Below are 18,027 nucleotides of genomic sequence, written 5' to 3'. Positions count from 1 at the left end.
GCGCGTGGCTGGCTGGAGGGGAAGGAGGGCTGGGATGGTGGGGACAATCACTGTGGCTGGGGTGGGCCGTATGGATAGATGGCGAGGGTTTCCCCCGGGCCTGCCCCTCCTGTCCAGGGTGCACGCTGTCCTGCGTGGGGCGTCGGGCCAGGTCTTGGCCAACCATCTGCGGAACGGTGGCTTCTGGAGAGCAGAGCTGGAGGGCCTGGAGGGAGTTCTGTGAGTGGCAACCCGATGCAGGAGGCCTACTGAATCACGAAAGACAAAAGAAAACACACCTTCTAGGCACCGTTGCCTTGCACCACAGCAAAAGGAGGCACGTGCACATTCCATGCAAAGTGGAATCAGCACAGAACACGGGTCCCCACCTGAGGTCTTTGTCTCTCCCTTTGCTCTAGTCCATGAGGCAGAACTCGGTCATACTCCCCTTCGTCCAGCTTCACAGGGGGCCTCGGTCAGATCGACGAGCTGACACTGACATCAGTCCACGACCCCCTTGAACTCTTTTCAGACAGGCCGTGCCTCGACACTGACTGGACCCACAGAACCACACACGTCAGAAACATGGCGTCCTCCGAGCGGTGATGGCGCCGACGGCCCTGGGCGTTCATCGTGGCACGTGAGACTCAGGGCTGCCACGTGCAATCTCACGCATCAGTGAACAAGGTAAGGGCTTTTCTAAACCCACGCTTTGCTTTTGAAATTTAAGTATATAACAAAAAGGGACTTGAAACTTGAGCAGGGGAAAGTGAAGAGTAAATAAGAAAAAAAAAATGTGAGTTTGGTCTCAGGGAAACACCAACATCAGTGCTACAGTGGACAGGGGCGGCGTCCTGGCCAGCAGGTGGGCCCCAGGACCTGAGCCCCTGAGAGTCCTGCCTAAAGCAGGACGTGGAGAAGTTCTCTCCGACTCTGGAAGATCACGTTCCCAACATCGGACACTCAGGATTCCCATGGGCACATGCCAATCAAACATGAGCCCGAAAAGCTCACGAAGACCTAAGCAAGCATGAGTCATGAGAACGAGGGGAGGGAGGGAAAGTGCGAAGGAGACAGGGGTTTGTGCCCCTGAGGACTTTCCAGTCATCAATCGCTGGAAGCCCAGTTGACCACATGGAAGTGTTCAAGGAAACAGAAGCTGGCGTCACGTATGCGACTGGGTGGTAAGATACTCTCAGCGTGCCCAGGAATCTCTGAGAATATCTCTAACAAACACCACCACAAACTGAACAGCTAGACGTTAAAAAGGAGATGTCATTGGTGGGGAAGAAAATCAGTGCTTGAGCTTAAAAGCAGATTAGACACAGATGGAGGGACATTTAGTGAACCGGAAGACAGCTCCGAAGACATCACGCAGTCCAGCACGCAGAGAAAATACGGGACGACATACGGGATGGATTAGGAAGGCCTACTACGTGTTTAATAGGAGCCTCTGAAGGAATACACGGTAAGAAAGAAAGAGAGTAATGTTTGAGGAAAAATCGTGAATACTCTCCAGAAATGATGAAAGAAACCAACCCACCGTCGCAGGGAATACGGACCCATCGCCTGGGCCATCTCCGGAACAACTCAGGTGAAACATCAGCTTCCTTCCCCATCCCACACTGCGTGGTCTGAGCTCAGAGAGGCACACGGAATCGTCTAAATCACATTTGCTCCTTGTTCACAGGGAACATGAGCATGTCTCCTGACAAGCTATCCCCGTGTCTCTGACGAATGTACCGTACCGTGAATATGTATTTTCTCAATGGCAATGAACTGTACTTGCATTGAAGAACATTACCGATACCTACCTCCAAAGCGAGGCCTCCACCGGCCATGCAGTCTACCTGGGGGGCGGGAGCGGGGAAGGAGCAGAGCCCTGGGGAAAGGTACTAATATTCAAGGGTGACAGGCAGGACGTCTGGTATCCCCACACCGGGTCCATACAACATGAAGGCCACGGGGCTCTGATGGGCGCACCCCTGATTCTGCCTGGACTGACAGCCACCGTCACTGAACATTCTCGTCCCCAGTTGTGCACAGAATCCTATACACCTTCCCTGGGCCCTCCACGCATGCTGTTCACTGCCCGGCCCCCACGGAGCCAGGAACGGGAGAGGCATGAGTGCGCGTGTGCACGGGTATGTAGGGGAGGGAGAGCAAGGGAAGGGTGTAGTACGATGGAGAAGGGCAGGGGAGGGGCGGGAAGAGAAAGGAGAAAGGCAGAAATAACAGAAGCGTCACACTCTACCTGGAAATGCTAATAAAGTGGGATGATTCCAATGAAAGTGTTTGTTTCTCCCAGAAAGGGACAGGGGAGGAATGTCAGGGGCACCTGAATTTCGCATGCAAGTCACTTAAGAGCATGTCACATGGCGATTCGCTGTTCCAGGGCGGCTGGAAAGGGGTCTGGAGGGCAAGCTGCTCTCCTACTTGGCACCTGCTCAGAGGCCGCCGTTCGGATGAGGAGGGGCTTCCTGTCCCGTCTGCCTGCTTGTCACTCCAGCGTCCGCTCCTGGCCAGCCCACGCTCGGGTCATGGTGTTGGCCCCCAAGACTCCGCACCGACACTTCCAGCTGCCCCTTTGCACTTTTTTCCTTCTGCATTAAGTCTCTTCTCCTCACCGCTCAGGGCACATTTAAATGTCCCTTTCCCCGCCGAGACCCTGCTGTGAGCACTGGGGTTCCACCGTGAAGAGGTGGCCAGCATCCCTGCACTAATGGCATTCAGAACAAGTGGGACTGAGGGACAGAAATAAAATCAAGAGCATCCTGGGTGTCGACAGTGTCATGAGCTTTCATGGGATGACCATGATGGGTGGACACTTAGCAGTACGTACGTCTGACCCGGATATCCGCCCCAGCCTGCAAGCATGGTGAGCTGGGGGCCAGAGTCTGTCCTGTTTGTCACAGTCCCCCGGCCCCTCTCACAATGCCTGGCACATATCTGGCAGAATGCAAGATTATTTTGCCGAATGAATGACAATTTTCTCGGCTTCTCTCTTTAAACAGCATGCCTCTAAATTCAGTGAACATGGCGTTGGTGACTTACTAGTGTAATGAGTCTTTTGACAAATCTGAAATACTATCTTTTCTTTGTAACCTTAATTCAGGGAACCCCCATCTGTGTCCTATAAAGGTCACCCTGAAGTTTCTCTTGGCTCTGTAAGAATTGCAAGGACTTTAAGCCACACACGAGCAAATATTTATCTGGGGACCAAACGCAAAGAAAGTGATAATTCCACTATTTTTTTTTCTTTTGCAGGATATGGAACTTTCGGAGTGTTTTCGTTCTAAGATATGTTATGTGACAAAGCAAAGGGCACCGCACAGGGCACACCAGGAGCCGCGATGTGCACTTGGAGACGCGTGCATGCACGCGGGCTGACCTGCCCCATCTGCAGCACAGCCCGTCCTGCCCACGCGGGGCCCAGCACTGCGGTCGCACAGCCTCAGGGATCTGTACGGTCCGTAAGTGATACTTAATCACAGCCAAAGACCACTCTCTCCTCTGCTCCAACTTCCTTTCCCAAAGTCGACAATGATCCTGAAAATGTGTGTGCGTCCCTACCAACGAGTGGTGAACCCGGAGGAAGGACTGTGTTTTCTTTTCTCCATACACAGGGAATAATATCACTACATTATTGGCCATGGAAGAGGCAAATGTTATAGTCGGAAAATGTAGAAAATAAAAGATACTATTGAGAAGGGAAAAGATTACATTACTGTCTTCTAAATTTTTATGTTTGCCCTATTTCCCAGCTTAAAAAAAATTGTAATATATTGCAATTCTTTTCTTATTCCAAAAAATACATTTTGTACCTAACTTTACATTTTTTAAAAAGAGGGTCTCCAAACTGTGCATGCTTTGGACTCCACCAATCCTGGGTCCTTCCTTTGGGGGAGGGGAATACGTAAATTTTGGAAAATAAGTTGTTCACCTCTTCTAACAAATTGATTTTTCAGTTACACCTGAGCTGTGACTAATTTCTCCAAGTGGCTAACCGTGTCACCGTGGGAGGCTTCAGAGAGCCGGGGGGCTGCCCCCCCAGCAGAGCCCTGGTCCCTGGGGTCATCAGGAAGACAGAGCTTGACTCCTACCTGCAGGACCACGGCTGGAGGGGCACCGGGGGGAGGGGGGCCCTGTCCTCACGTGTGGCCGGCCAGACCCCAGACACGCACAGGTGTCTTAGTCAAAATACCAGCTTATGCGCTGACATCTCTTTCTCACGGCCTAGAGGCCAGAGTCCGAGATGAAAGTCCAGTTGATTCTGTGTCTGGTGAGAGCCCGATCCTGGCCGGTTGGTGCCACCGTCCGGCTGCACGCTCACAGGGCCAGGCCCCGGTGCGTGCACACACGGAGACCCCCAGCCTCTTCCTCCCCAGAGGGCACTAACCCGTCATGGCCCACCCTCACGACCTCCTCTAACCCCACCCACCTTCAGAGGCCCACGTCCAAACACTGCTGCACTGGCTAGGGTTCACCATATGAATTTGGGGAGCACATAAACATTCAGCCCGAGACAGCAGGTGATGAATAATCATCTCTAGAAACACGGCAGATGATGGCCCACCAGGGTGTCTGTAGACCCACACTGTCCGTCTCTGCCGTAAAGAGCTTTTACGCTCACACCCTTTATTCTTCAAGCGTAGTTCGAAGACCAGGCTCTCATCTCCTACTTACCTGACAACCTCGGGCAGCCTCCCTTGTGCCTAAGTCCCCCTTTAGAAAATCAAGGATTTACACCCACGAGCACTAAGGTCCCTACTGGCCCAAGTGTTCTGCCTTCGCACACGGATGTCACACTGTGATTCATGAGGAGAGAAAACTGGCCGGGAGTTGGCCGGCGTCCCCCAGACGCGCCCCGGCATGGTGGCTGGAGTGTCTGGGATTTTCTCCTGCATCTTGAGCTGTACTGGTGAAGATTCATAACCTCACGCACGCCTCACACGTTTCGAAACATGCTGATTTCTCATCCGTGTGTCTACCGGCAGCAGGAGCCTGTGTTTTCCCAAGAGGGGTCTTGCCACACTGAACCGTAATGTAAATCAGAGGTTCCAGAATGAACTCTTGCACTTCCCCATTTGACCCTCCATGTTGTCCTTCCTTGGCCTCTGCTGCCTGTTGCTTCAACCCCGACCCAGCTCGTACACAGAGTCCCCAATTCACGATCCGTGTCCTCTTGTGATTTTTCAAGATTTTTCACAACTTTATGGCAGTGGAGAGAAAGTGGTATGAATTCAGTAGAAACCATACGTTAGACTCTGAACGTGGATCTTCTCCTGGGCCGGCGATGTGCGTAGACACGGTCCTCTCCGCGATGCTGGGCAGGGCAGCCGCAGCCCCAGGCAGCCACGCCATCGGGAGGGTGGGCGACGCACCACTCCGTCACTTTGCGCACAGCATTTCATACATCACAGGAGACGGTCAACACCTGGCTATCAGATAAGCTTCGCGTCGATGATTCAGCCCAACCGTAGGCTCACGGTAAGTGTCCGAGCGCATTCACGGTGGGCTAGGCTCAGCCGTGCTATCTGTTCAGTAGCCTAGGGGTATCGAATACATTTTTGACTTAAAACGGTATTTTCCACTACTCGGGGTTTATCAGGACATAACCCCGTCACACGGCGAGGAGGGTCTGTATTTACTGTCTACAAAGTGCTAGACATATCGCAGAGCACACTGCCGTGCATTAAATTATCTGAAATCCAGTCCGTGGCGCCCGGCATTCAGAGCCACGAAAATGAGGTTCTGTTTCTGTACCTGGGAGCCTCCTTGGCTCTTAGCATTCTGCCAGGTGCTCTGGGGGGCCCCAGGGAGGGCAGGCTGGCCTTGGCGGGTCTCAGATGGGATTGTGCCATGAACAAGTCCTGATCCAGGCAGTGGGGACGGATCGGGGGGTGGGGAGCAAGCAGCACGATGCTGACTGCAGCCAGACCGTGTCCTAGACCAGCTGGGAAGAGACCAGTGTAGGAAACCAGCAACGCAGACCGAGAAGCTCAGCCCCACATGGGGCAAATCAAGCCGCCCGAAATCCTGAAGCACGTGCCAGGGACAGCAGAGGACGCGGAGGAGCTGTGCACACAACGAGGGCACGTCTGCAGGGAAGAGACCCAGAGCCCTGGTCTCGACCAGAGCCAGGTGCACAGAGCACTGTGCAGGGCCACACGGCACAGGGTCATGGAGCAGGGCCACACGGTAGGGCCACAGAGCAGGGCCACAGCACAGGGCCACGCAGAGAGCCACGCACCAGCCCCCACACCACTCTGTCTTCCAACAAGCATCACGCACAGCTCCTGCGCTTAGGCACGAGAAGGCGGAGGCCCTGAAATCTGCAGAAAAACGAACATCTCACTTTGGTGCAAGTGAGTCTGAACACACACCGTGTGGCCTCCGAGCACACTCACTCTGGCACCTTTGCACGGACTCTCCCACACCCAGCAGACGGGTCCCACTGAACTGCAGCCAACTCTGCCCTAACCCTTTGCTGAGGGTGCACGGACTGGCCGCTGTGCCCACCAGCCCTCCGAGGCCTGCTCCGCCCACGGCGCACACTGTTCCCGCCGGCGGCTCCCCACGGCTTCAGGTCTCTGCTCGAGCGTCTCCCTGAAGCAAGGCCCCTCGTCTCAGCACCAAACAGACCCAAATGCCCCCCCACCCCAGAGTATGCTCCATCCCTTTGCTTCTGCGCACCAGCCTCCTGTACGGTGTCTGTTCAGTTCCTCAGCGTCCGTTCCTCCCGCTGGGATATGCCAGCTCAGAGTCACATGGTCATGCAGCTCCGTCTCTCACGCGCGGATGGTGCCAGCACTCACCACAACTGCGGGTTCCGCTGGACGCTGGCTCACGGACGGGTAAGCCGGCCCCCATGACTGGGAAATAGGCAGGAAGGACATTCTGCAGGAAAGCATGCATGAGGCGTGAGAACGCTCCGGGGAAGGAGCCCGCAGCTGAGCCCTTGGCCATCCCGGGGTGCCTCGTGTGAGCGGGGAGCAGGCAGCCGGCTCTGGCTGTTCCCCACAGCTGTTCCCCAGCAGGCCTGGGAGCAGGCGTCTGAACCAGCCAGCAGGCGAGGCCTCACTCACTCTTCGGATGAGACCACTTGGGGCTGACTTCACGCACCAAGATGCTAAGAGCACGGTCCCGTGACATTTGTGTGGCAGTTATTCCTGAGAAGACGGTAAAAGTCCGAACCTCAGGGAAATGCACAGACAGGTGCCACACACGGAAAAACAGTCTCCCCTGCAGGATTTCTGCCAGAAGCTGCCACCGTGTGCACTGAAGCCCCACCCCAGTGCCCACTGCGTGCCAACCCGGCTACTCCGTTCTTATTTTCAGAGTCACTTTTAAAAGAAGAGCTCGTGTTTAAGATCATTTTTCTTTTTTTTTTTTTTTTTTTTTAAAGATTTTATTTATTTATTTGACAGAGAGATAGACAGCCAGCAAGACAGGGAACACAGCAGGGGGAGTGGGAGAGGAAGAAGCAGGCTCATAGCGGAGAAGCCTGATGTGGGGCTCGATCCCATAACGCCGGGATCACGCCCTGAGCCGAAGGCAGACGCTTAACCGCTGTGCCACCCAGGCGCCCCTAAGATCATTTTTCAAACAAAAGATATGATGGTAAAATCTGAAAGAAATTCTTTTAATAGAGGATACTCAGCAAAAACATTCTATTTCCAAAAGAGTTTACAAAGTCCACTGGTGTGACTCCACGTGTCTGACCGTGGGGCTAAGTGCCGTTTGTAAGTGTCCAAGGTGACAGTGGAATGACTGTCCCCTGAGGCACCCAGCTCACACCTCTGGAGGGTCACTGAGCACTGACAAAATGAGCGTGCCCCCACCAGCCGCCCCCGGGTGTTGGGTCGGCCCCAGCACCCGGGGGGATACGGCTGACACCCGCCTAAGACAGCCGTGTGCTGTCTGCAACCGCTGAGCCCACCCCAAGGTGGCCTGCGTCCCCAGGATCTCGAGCACTGAGGTCTAGCGGTCGCTCGGTGACACCGAACAGAACTGAGGGTGCACACGTCATTTCTGAGTTTGTAAGGCTGACGTCCCCAACCCTGCTTGTGACCAAACCCATCACAGGAAACCGCTCCAATGCCAGCACATTTTCTTTGATATCTGCCCTCCTGGTGTTTAGTTCCTAGTGACACAAGAGAAGTAAAGCCCGAGACCTTGGGGGCTGTGAGTGAACACGCCGCAGTGTTTCCACTTCCCGAGGGGAGCCCCAGATAACATTAGGCATCTTGTCTTTGCCACGAAAAGCAAAACAGGTGGCGAAGTAACATATCTTTAAATGTTATGTCCCTCAGCACCCAACACGAGTGTTCGCTTTGGGGTCAGACTGGGCAGAACTCACACTGAGATACAAGGGATGGCTCCGGGAACATTTCTACGGCTGGCCCACGTGCGTGTTGTCACATGACGGCACGTGAGCCTTCCCCGGGCCACGTGGGCTCCCGTAACGGGGAAGCTGAGTTACCTGCACTGTCCCAATGGGCCCGGCAGCAGGATGTGAGGGGAAAAGACACCGTACTTACAAAAATTTTCCATTTGTCTTGGATCCTATCATGACAATTTGCTCAGATTCAACCCGTGAGATTTTCCCGTGGAACCAGGGCATTTTCTCGTGGGCCGTGGTGGCGATCAGCTTCTCCAGCTGAGGCTTCTGGCTGATGATGGCCTGCTCCAGAGCCTGACCCTGCACGAGAAGGGAGCAGAGCGGTACTAAGTAAAAATGAGAAAAAGACACAGAAGTCACTTCTAATCTGTCCCAAGTCCTGACGTGATTCATTCACTATAAATAAAACCATAAGATCCTTATATATGATTTAAGCACCTTCGAGTATATATATATATATATATATATATATATATATATATAACAATGCAGATTTTAGAGGTTGGCCTTTTGAAGCCAGACGGGGCTTTAGAAACCATATGGCACCATTCCCGACGTCCAGAGACCAGGCCTCCTGCCCCCCCATGGATCGATGGCTCTGCATCAGACCCCGAACCCCCTGCCCCCGACAGCGCAGAAGCCCCAGGGGCACCACAACGGAGACACGGTTTTCCCGACTGCCCCGCGAGGCCTCCTCCCAGCTCTCACCCTCTGCTGCCTGTACCTGCAGGAGATGTGGCCACAGGGCACAGAGGACTCGACCTGTGACAACGTGGAAAACAAAACTGGGAGGGGCTGACAGCCGGGGGAGTTCCCTTCCCGACCGCGCTTCGTGGGAGAGACAAAGGTATTCTCCGCAGCGGTAAATGAAGACCCCAACCCCACTCTGGGTCATTGGAAGTTATAAAGAGGACAAGAAGGAAAAATAAAAATATAATGAATCCAAACAAGGGAAGGGTGTGTCCGTTCCTACACAACATTCTGGAAAAGGCAACACTGTAGGGACAGAAAGCAGGAGGGGGGCTCCTGGGGGCTGCGGTGGGGGCAACATATCTTGATTGCAAAATCATAGAACTTTATGCCTAAAAAGCTTAAGTTTACCATGTATAAATTACAACTCCAAAAATCTGACTTGTCTGACTTTAAAAACGCAACAAGATGGTCTAAGCATATCTAATACTGCTGGTGACAACTGTTGATGAGAGTATTGGTGTCTGTCTGCAAGGGTGAGTTCACGTAGACCCCATCCGAGGAGGGAAAGCAGTCACTGTACAAAAACCTCAAAGAGCGAGTCCTGTCATACGTCCGTGTGCATCGGAGGTCACCGCTAGCCCACAGTGCCTGCATCCGGGAAACCCAAGAGTGATGTCTGAGCACACGGGTCCGCACAGGACACCCTCGAGCAGCCTGGTGGCTCCTGACCTCAGGCGCTGTTAAGACTGTGGGGACTGAGCTGCCCCCCCCACCCTGCCCCAGGGCCTCTCCGGATGACGGCTTGTTACTCTGTACTCATTGAATACACGCACTTCCTGTGGCCAGGCCAGCCTGCTCGGGGTCATCCCGCCCAGAGGCTGAGAACAACGGGCAGAGGGAGGTCCCCAGCAGCAGTGAGGGTCCATCACTGGGTACCAGGCAGGTGCGGTACGGGGCGCGGGAGGGCATGGCAGGCGGCCAGCCAGGGGCGCTGCAGCCATGGGCACGCTCACCAGAACGCCCTGCCGGACACACGTCAGGAAGCTACAGCATCAAGAGCCCTTCAGCCCCTACAGAGCGACCCCCCTGGGTGCACCTGGGAGGCCTGTCCGGGGGGCCCCATGTGAGTTGGGCGGCTGGCTGACCCGCCTCGCTGGCAGGCAGGGCCGCCCTCTCCGCGGTGGCCCCAGAGAGGGGAGCTGCCCCCGCAGCCGGGCACCCGTGGCCCGGGGCTGAGCGCGGAGACGGCCGCAGGCCCGGGATCGGGGGCGCACCTGCAGGTTCCAGGTCTGCTTCACGTACTCCCTGATGAGGCTCTCCTTCAGGTCCTCGAACGGGCCAGTCTTGGGCTGCACCCCGGGCGGCCGGTGGAGGGGCTTCTTGAGGACGCAGACGAGGCCGTCGGACTCCTGGGAGTGGTAGAGGCACAGCTCGGCCGGGCTGCTGTGCGTCCTGCCGCCCGCGATGGCGTAGGTGCCGTTCATCTCGCGCTCGATGGTGTAGTGGTGCGCCTTCCTCCCGTGCGCCACCGACAGCGCGAAGCCGCCCAGGTAATTGCGGCTCTGACGCAGCAGGTACAGCCCGTCGCTCATGCCCCCCTGCACCAGGTAGTCCTCCGCCTCCTCCCGCGTGATGTTGCCGAAGAAGAATGGCAGGTGGTTGGCGCTGTCGGCCGTGTTTCCCGCCATGCCTGCGCCTCCCCGTCACAGCCGAGGGCTCACACGGGGCCTTCCTGCCAAGAAAAAAGATGGGACGTCGGTCAGGCCCCGAGCAGCACGGACGGTCGCTAAACCACTGACCCTCGGAAACCCGGACCAGGTCCTCCCGACAGGCTCTTCCCTCTGGGGACCTGGGGGTGGAGCCCCCGCTACCGGCACTCGTCCATCCCGTGCTTCCGCCCTTTCCACAGAATCAGTTTCCGAACACACCGTCCCAGGAGTGAGCCCAAACAGAGCACTGGACAGATGTGACCAAATTAACTTCTTTTTTCTTGTTAGGGACAGAGAACTCTAAGAGACACAGAGCAAAGAGAAGTCCCATTGCAAGACGGCTTAGGCGCGGGCCCGGCGGCCGGCAGGTGCACAGGGCGGGACCCTGCAGAACCTGGCCCAGCTCCCTCTGGACATGGACACACGCTGCTGGTCATGTGTGGTGAAGACATTCCCCAACACTCTTGTACCTGGACACGGCGGTTCTAGAGGGTCTAGTCTGGTAGACAGACACCAGACAGCCGAAGTACGAGCCACGTTCACGTGCCACGTAAGACGGGGGTGGTGCGCACCACAGCTCATGCACCTTCGGGGGTAGGACCAACAGCGGCTGCCCTGAGGCATGAAGAGGGAGGGCCTCCCAGTGCCCCTGTCCCCGGGTGGCCGGCAGTCCCATCCCTGTCCTTCTCCAGACCACTTTGTGGCACCCACCACACACTGTCTGTGTGGCGGATATCAAAGGAATAGTGCAATTCCACATGTGATGAGGACATGCGACACAAAGAAGACCCCTCCTGCACTACGCAGACACACGCACTTCAGAAGGGAAGCACGGAGGCCGAGGACGCCGCTTAAACCGCAGAGTGTTTTAGGCTTTGTTCCGAGCCGTCCACAGCTGCACCTGAAACGGGGACCCTGCTAACAAAGGACAGCTCTGGGAAGCAGCGGTGTTCGCCTTCCGATTCTCTCTCCCTCTAGGCTCATCCTGGGACACTCGTGTTCCAACTTGGGCCACTGCCTGCCATCATCGAGGACCCTGAGCGCACCTTCCTTGCACTGGGCCGTGTCCCCGCCGTGGAGCTTCCGAGGCCCCCACTACCCACGTGCACGCCCAGCTTGTCTGCCCTGCAGCCCAGTGCTGCCCACTGCCACACGTGACGGGTCATCTGGGCTCTGTCGAAACGAGGCGCCCCAATCAGTGCCAACGATCTCGGTGGTGCGGGTGGTGTGCCCCTCACTGCGCCCGAGGCCCACACCCCCACACTCTGCCCGTCGGCCTTCCCCGGCCTGGCTGCCGCCCCAGCCGGGAGCCCGCAGTCCTTGCGTTCTCTCAGGCTTGTTTTCTGAGTGGCTTTGCCGGGTGCTCCTTTCTCTCCGTTCCTGCCGTCTGGCCTCACGCACCCGCCCCAGGGGCATGGTGAGCACACTGGCCTGCATCCTGCGGCCCCCTACTCCCCTCCACCCACCTGTCCAGGAGCCCCACGGTCCTTCTAGCACGCCCCGTCCCCCCCAGCCTGAAAGCCTCGTCCCCCGACGCCCGGGCCACGGGCCGTAGCTGCCCCCACCCCTGCCCTGTCCTGTTTTGCACACCTGCTTCCCATGCAGCCCGGCTCCGTGGCTGTCCCACCATTAGCCTCGCTGAGACCTGTGTCCTCGAGAACACTACTTTAAAGGTGCACACATACTTTCAATTTGGGTAAATCCCAACAACACAACTGTCCTTGTCAAAATTCGTCGGTTTGTGACTGTGCGTCGGGGCCGGCGCTCCGGCGTGAACAGCGCGTGGAAGCATGTCATGTAAGACAGGACGGGGCCCATCCTCCAGGCGCGGGTAGGGGTGCTCCCTCATGACCCCGACGGCACGGAGCTCAGACTCGTCCCCTAGCAGGTGGCACCTGCCAGCTTTCTGGGGCAGGGAGGGGTGGCGTGAGTCCCCCCGTCAGCAACTGTCATGGCTGAGCAGCCCTTTCCTGAGGGTGTCACGTGCCACAGGGACACGGGCACAGGCCTGCGGGTGGACGCGTGTGTCCGGTGGGGTTGCTTCTGACAGGAGGCATGGCTCCGGCAAGAGCAGTTCGGGCACAGGCTTGTGCTACTTAGTCCGGGGCATGAATACCGTCCGGATGCCCGTCCGTGCTCCCTGCAGCACCCACCCGGTCTCCAGCCTCCTCGGCACAGCACAGGCCTCCTTGCTCCAGCCGGCGTGTCCCGGGCTCGCCCCCACACTGCTGTCCCCACCTACGTTCCGGACCCCAGCGCTGGCTCGCCACGGCAGCCCCCAGGGCTGTGCCCTGCTCCAGGCCGTCGTCTGGGCCACTGGGCGGCCGAGCCAGGGACCCGCGGCGGGGCTTCCCCGCCGTGCACCTTCCTGCCCGTGCCCATGACTCAGCCCCATCCCCGTCCCCGCCTGGGACTTGCTTTCGGGACAAATCTGCCTTTTCCTCCGACCCCAGCGAAAGTCTGCGGCTCAGACAGCGTTTAACACCCACGGGGATAATTTTCTCAACAGCACCGAGAACTTGCTGCCTGACTTTTGTCTATTTTAACATTCCCACTTATTTCTCTCCATGTGTGAAACTGCTTTACTCAAAAGCTCAAAACTGAGAAACAGAGGGGTTCTGTGGACCCCACAGAACAGACCCCGGCGCCCCCCATTCCTCAGCGGTGTACACGTGTGCAGCCAGGTCTCAATGAGGTGAAGCTGCAGGGTATTTCGGGGTGAGCGCCTCAAAGCATGGCAGCCTCACTTACTCCTCGGGGGCCTTTGTATGACCCAGGTTCAACGTGCAGTTTGCAACAGAAAAATGTTTATGACCTGAAATAATGTTTCGTGATGCCTGGGGCAGCTTCGTCCCCCCCGCCAGCTCGTCTCCACAGGCCACAATCCCTTCCCACACCCTAACTTCCCGGGGGTGTGATTCCCGTCTCCGCCCCCCCCCCACCAGCGTGCGGGCTGTGGGACCAACACGGATGCCCGCGCTCGCTGCCCCATCTGGGCGCCCGGAATAGTTCCTGGCCCGTGGCAGGTGGCCACAAATATTCCCTGATTAATAAAAGCAGATTTCAAAATAACGCGTACAGAGTAATCTAGTTCTGTGTTCAGAAGCTGATACCCACACACATAGGTAAACACGCGCACGTCAGGAGTGGTAGAGAGAGACGGGCTAGGAGGTCCGTGGGTGGCCTTACCCACCTCTGCTCTGTAACTGTGGAAACCCCGCGCCGGCCCTCTGCTCTCCCGCCAACGTCCTCTGCCTGGCCTTCACTCTCATGCCCTTGCCAACATCACCAAGGGGCCAAACCCAAGGTCACCCCCTGCCCTATCTGGCTCGACCTTCGGGAGCACTGGACGGAGCCCAGCGGCCCTGCCTCAGTGGGTCTGTCTCTCTTCCTTGCTGACCCTTTTGGCATGGCTCCTTCCTTCACTTATTCTATAAGCCGGTGCTGGGCCTGGGTCTCCTGCCTCATCTTCTCTCTGCACATGGCGCCCACTACTAGTAACGCTCTCCGATCCCTCACCCACCTGTGCGCCCCGAGCTCCTGACCTGAACGCTGCTCACCCGGCGTTTCCACCGGACTGTCCAACAGGCAACTCAATTTCATGTGTCCGCAGGGGGGCTTTGGTTGCTCAGGCCCCTCCCTCCCTCCGCCTGTCCTTTTTTTTTTTTTTAAGATTTTATTTATTTATTTGACAGAGAGAGAGACAGCCAGCAAGAAAGGGAACACAGCAGGGGGAGTGGGAGAAGAAGAAGCAGGCTCCCAGCGGAGCAGGGACCTGATGTGGGGCTCGATCCCAGGACTCCAGGATCATGCCCTGAGCTGAAGGCAGACGCTTAACAACTGAGCCGCCCAGGCGGCCCTCCCTCAGCCTGTCCTAACCAGGGGAAGGACCCTGGCCCTATGCAGCTGCTGGGGACGAGACCCTGGAGTTTGCAGACCCCTCCCTGTCACAGTGCACTAACCCACGGAGCCAGAAGACGGCATGCTCGCTCTCGGGTGAGTCTGAGATCCGTGCAGGAGGCTGGACCAGGAGCTCTCCAGGCATCTCTCATCAGTTTCCCTCTAAGCATATCCCAAAGCCATGGCTTCTCACCATGTCCCCCGACGCCACCACCTCTTGCACACATCAACGGGTCTTACCTAGTTCTCCCCACCACCTGCCCTCCTCGTGGTCTGCTCACTACACAAGCAGGCAGGGTGATGTTGGCAAGCCACCTCGCTGTCCCCGTCACATCCCAAATCCTACCTGGTTTGGCCTGAGCCGCTCCTCATCTTGCCCACTCACACCTGTGCTCGCCATGTCCAGCCACGCCACCCTCCTTCCTGTCCCCGTGTGCCAGGACCTTTCCTGTCCCTGACCCCTTCGCGTCCCACTGGCTGGTCTTCTATCTCAGGCCTGTGGTCTCAGCTCATGCCACCTCCCCTGAGAGGCATAAGCTGACGACATGCCCCCACTCATCTCTATCTTGTAAAAGGGTTTATTTCCATCATCACCTTCACCAAGAACCAGCTCTTCCCGCCCTAAAACCAGAGCTCCAAAGTCTGGAAGTGTTGACGTGCACCCCAGGTGCTCTTAAAATGCCTGTTGGATGGAAACATGCTCATCTCTCCTTTTTAGAGTTTTGGCGGTGAATGCACGCTGTTGTTGCAATACGATGACAGCCCAGCACCGGGGCCAGAGCACCCAGAGGACGCGTCCAGCCTCCTTCTGGTTCACTGCTCCCTGAGGGCACCCGCTCCCACGTGGGATGCACCTGTCTGCCTGACTCCCTGCCTCTCCTCTTGCAGCCCGGCCCCCCTTCTGCCCACAGGACACGCAGAATGCTTCTGCTTCCCCAGAAGATCTTCCCATGCTTGCTCACAGCTGTGTCCGAGTCAGCCTCCTCCCTCACTTGGCCTTACTTCTGGAGTGTTCACCATCCTGGGCACTTTGCCCACACTGTTCCATTTCACCCAAGACCCTCTTCAAAGTGTGGCCAGCCTCAATGCCATCACCGCGGGGACCTAAACAAGCAGGGCACAGGCCACTCCTGGGTCCGCACTTGGTGTCCCACCGTCATGACTGTGGGTGGCCTCAGCACCCCAGTGTTCACGTTGGGCTTCGAGCTAATGAACGCTGCCCTTTCCACAGCGGCCAAAGCCTGTCCCCACGCTTGACGTGCGTGCTAACGCTGCGCCTTATCCCTCACACTCCTTCTGTTGGTTCCCCCGTCTGTCACCCAAAGTTATCTTAGCTCAGGGTTTCCCAACATTTGGGCTGGATCGTTCTGAGGTGGAGGCTGTCTTGTCCATGACCAGTTGGCCTCCACTGACTAATGCCAGTAGCACACCCCCAATTCCCCCGCTGTGACAACCCAAACCATCTCCAGATGTTTCCAAACGTTCCCTGGGGGCGACGGCCCCCAGGCCCCCTGACTGGAAACCACTGTGTTCGCAGTTTGGGCTGCCCGCAAATCTGACACGTTCCTTCCAGTGCATCAGCATTCTCACCACTAAATTAGAAGCTCAAATATCCCCTGGTGAAATTCAGCTCCAACAGGCGAGCAAAAGACAGGGAAGGTTGGAAACGAGCAGAGTCCCGTGGGGGGAACTGTGCCCCAGCACCACGGCTGGCTGGCACGGAGGACCACGACATGGCATGCAGCCCTGAGCCTGGGGGCATTCTCAACACAATCACCAGCCAACAGCACAAGGAAGTGCAGAAAACACGGCAGGAAATGGACCACGGAAAGGACACCTGTTGGCAGTGTGAGGCCGGACCAGAGAAGGAGACAGAGTGCAGCCCTACTGGACCTCGGCTGGGACCGGGCACGGGAGGAGACTCCCGTTTCGCTGCTCTGTGCCTGTCCACAAATGTCCACGCGGACGAGGTGAGTACGGACTGGGGGCTGCAAAAACATTTCGGCAAAAAAGGTGAATTTATAACCGTGGAATCTGTGAATAATGAGGATCGACTACCCAATTTTGCTCACTCTCCCGGGCAAAGACCCATCCTCGTGCATAGAGATGTGCAGTGCTGCCCTGGGATAAGCCTACGCTCTTAAACGTCGAATTCTGTCCCCTACATCCATGTTTGTTTCAGTGCTTTTCCCCTTAGCCTGTGAAGAGGTGGGCTGTGTCTTCGTACTTCTGTTTTTTCTTAAGCGCTATCCGACCCGGTTATCAGAGGCCCAGCGCAGGGCTCGAAGACGTCTGCTTTTCTGAAGACCCGCTGAACCGTGGTTCCTGCAGGTGCTGGCTCGCTACTTCCTGCCGAGAACACCTCCAACAGCGCTTAGCAGGCTAAGGTGGCTGACTTCGCATCCCTGTCCCCTCAGAATATGGACTGAGATGACAGCGGCAGAAATGAATGCCATTCTGGGGAAAATCCGGGAACAATTTCTGCCATAGCCCTGTCATGGAGGGAAATAAAAGATACCCTGGCTAATGACCCTTAGAGCCACACAGCCACCTCAATGCAAAGCAGCCCTGATCAAAATTTGCCTGGGAATTCCCTCTGCAGCTTGAAGCTGAGAAAATTCAGTGTGGGGCTTGTGTAAAAGGAACAACCGCATCTGTGGGTTTGATTCATTTTCATAAGAAAGAGGAAAGAGCCCAGTCTACAAGGGCAATAGCACTTCCTGGGCCGGGCAGGGGCTGGCTGACTGGTTACGACAGATGACCGGGTCAGAGCAGGTGCAGGGGGGGCCGCCCCAAGGAGCCCCCCGGTTAGATGACCCCCTTGGGCCGCTCTGCAGAGGGCGGCGGGCACTGCCTCCCGCAGCAGGATCTGGCCACACGGGAGATAACATGTGGACACAGACGCTGTGGCCGCCCACGGAGACACAAAACCCGCGGTGCCCGGCCTGAGTCAGCCCCATGTCCACCGGCTTCCTGAGTGATAGGGGCTCGCCGTCCGGAGACTGCCCAGCAGCGCTGTCCCCAGCCTCCCCGAGGCCGCCAGCTGGACACGCCACGGAGCACCCGGTCCCCCCGGCGGAGCCACGCAACGCCGTCTCTGCCCACGCCCCCGTTCTGCACGTGGGGGGAAGCACAGCTGCTCAGAATACAGGGACACACATTTCAGAAACAAAACGTAAATCTAAGGCTGGAGAAAGTGATTTTTTACTAACATTTAGAAGTAGAGAAGTTTCAATACTTGAAAATACCATCCAAACTCTCAAACCTGAGTTCTTCCACGATGCCTCCTGAGCTTAAGGGCACGAACAACGCGCCGAGGAAAGACGGACGCCTCTCGGCCGA

At 56.9% G+C, this 18,027-nt stretch overlaps 1 protein-coding gene across 2 annotated transcripts in view; it reads right to left on the bottom strand.

Annotated features, from left to right (window-relative positions):
* SYK (spleen associated tyrosine kinase) overlaps window positions 1–18,027 on the bottom strand; it is a 75,529-nt gene that overhangs the window by 31,658 nt on the left and 25,844 nt on the right. For both annotated transcript variants that reach the window (XM_026519200.4, XM_044391224.3), the window contains exons 2-3: window positions 10,351–10,808; window positions 8,523–8,683 (exon numbers count right to left, since the gene is read on the bottom strand). In XM_026519200.4, coding sequence (XP_026374985.1) covers window positions 8,523–8,683; window positions 10,351–10,764 — 575 coding nt within the window. In that variant the 5' untranslated portion in view covers window positions 10,765–10,808. The remainder of the gene's footprint in view (window positions 1–8,522; window positions 8,684–10,350; window positions 10,809–18,027) is intronic.

Source organism: Ursus arctos, unplaced genomic scaffold (assembly GCF_023065955.2).
Source record: "Ursus arctos isolate Adak ecotype North America unplaced genomic scaffold, UrsArc2.0 scaffold_33, whole genome shotgun sequence".
NCBI lineage: Eukaryota > Metazoa > Chordata > Mammalia > Carnivora > Ursidae > Ursus > Ursus arctos.
The sequence above is the reverse complement of the archived record's forward strand: the minus strand, read 5'-3'. Positions and strand labels throughout refer to the sequence as shown.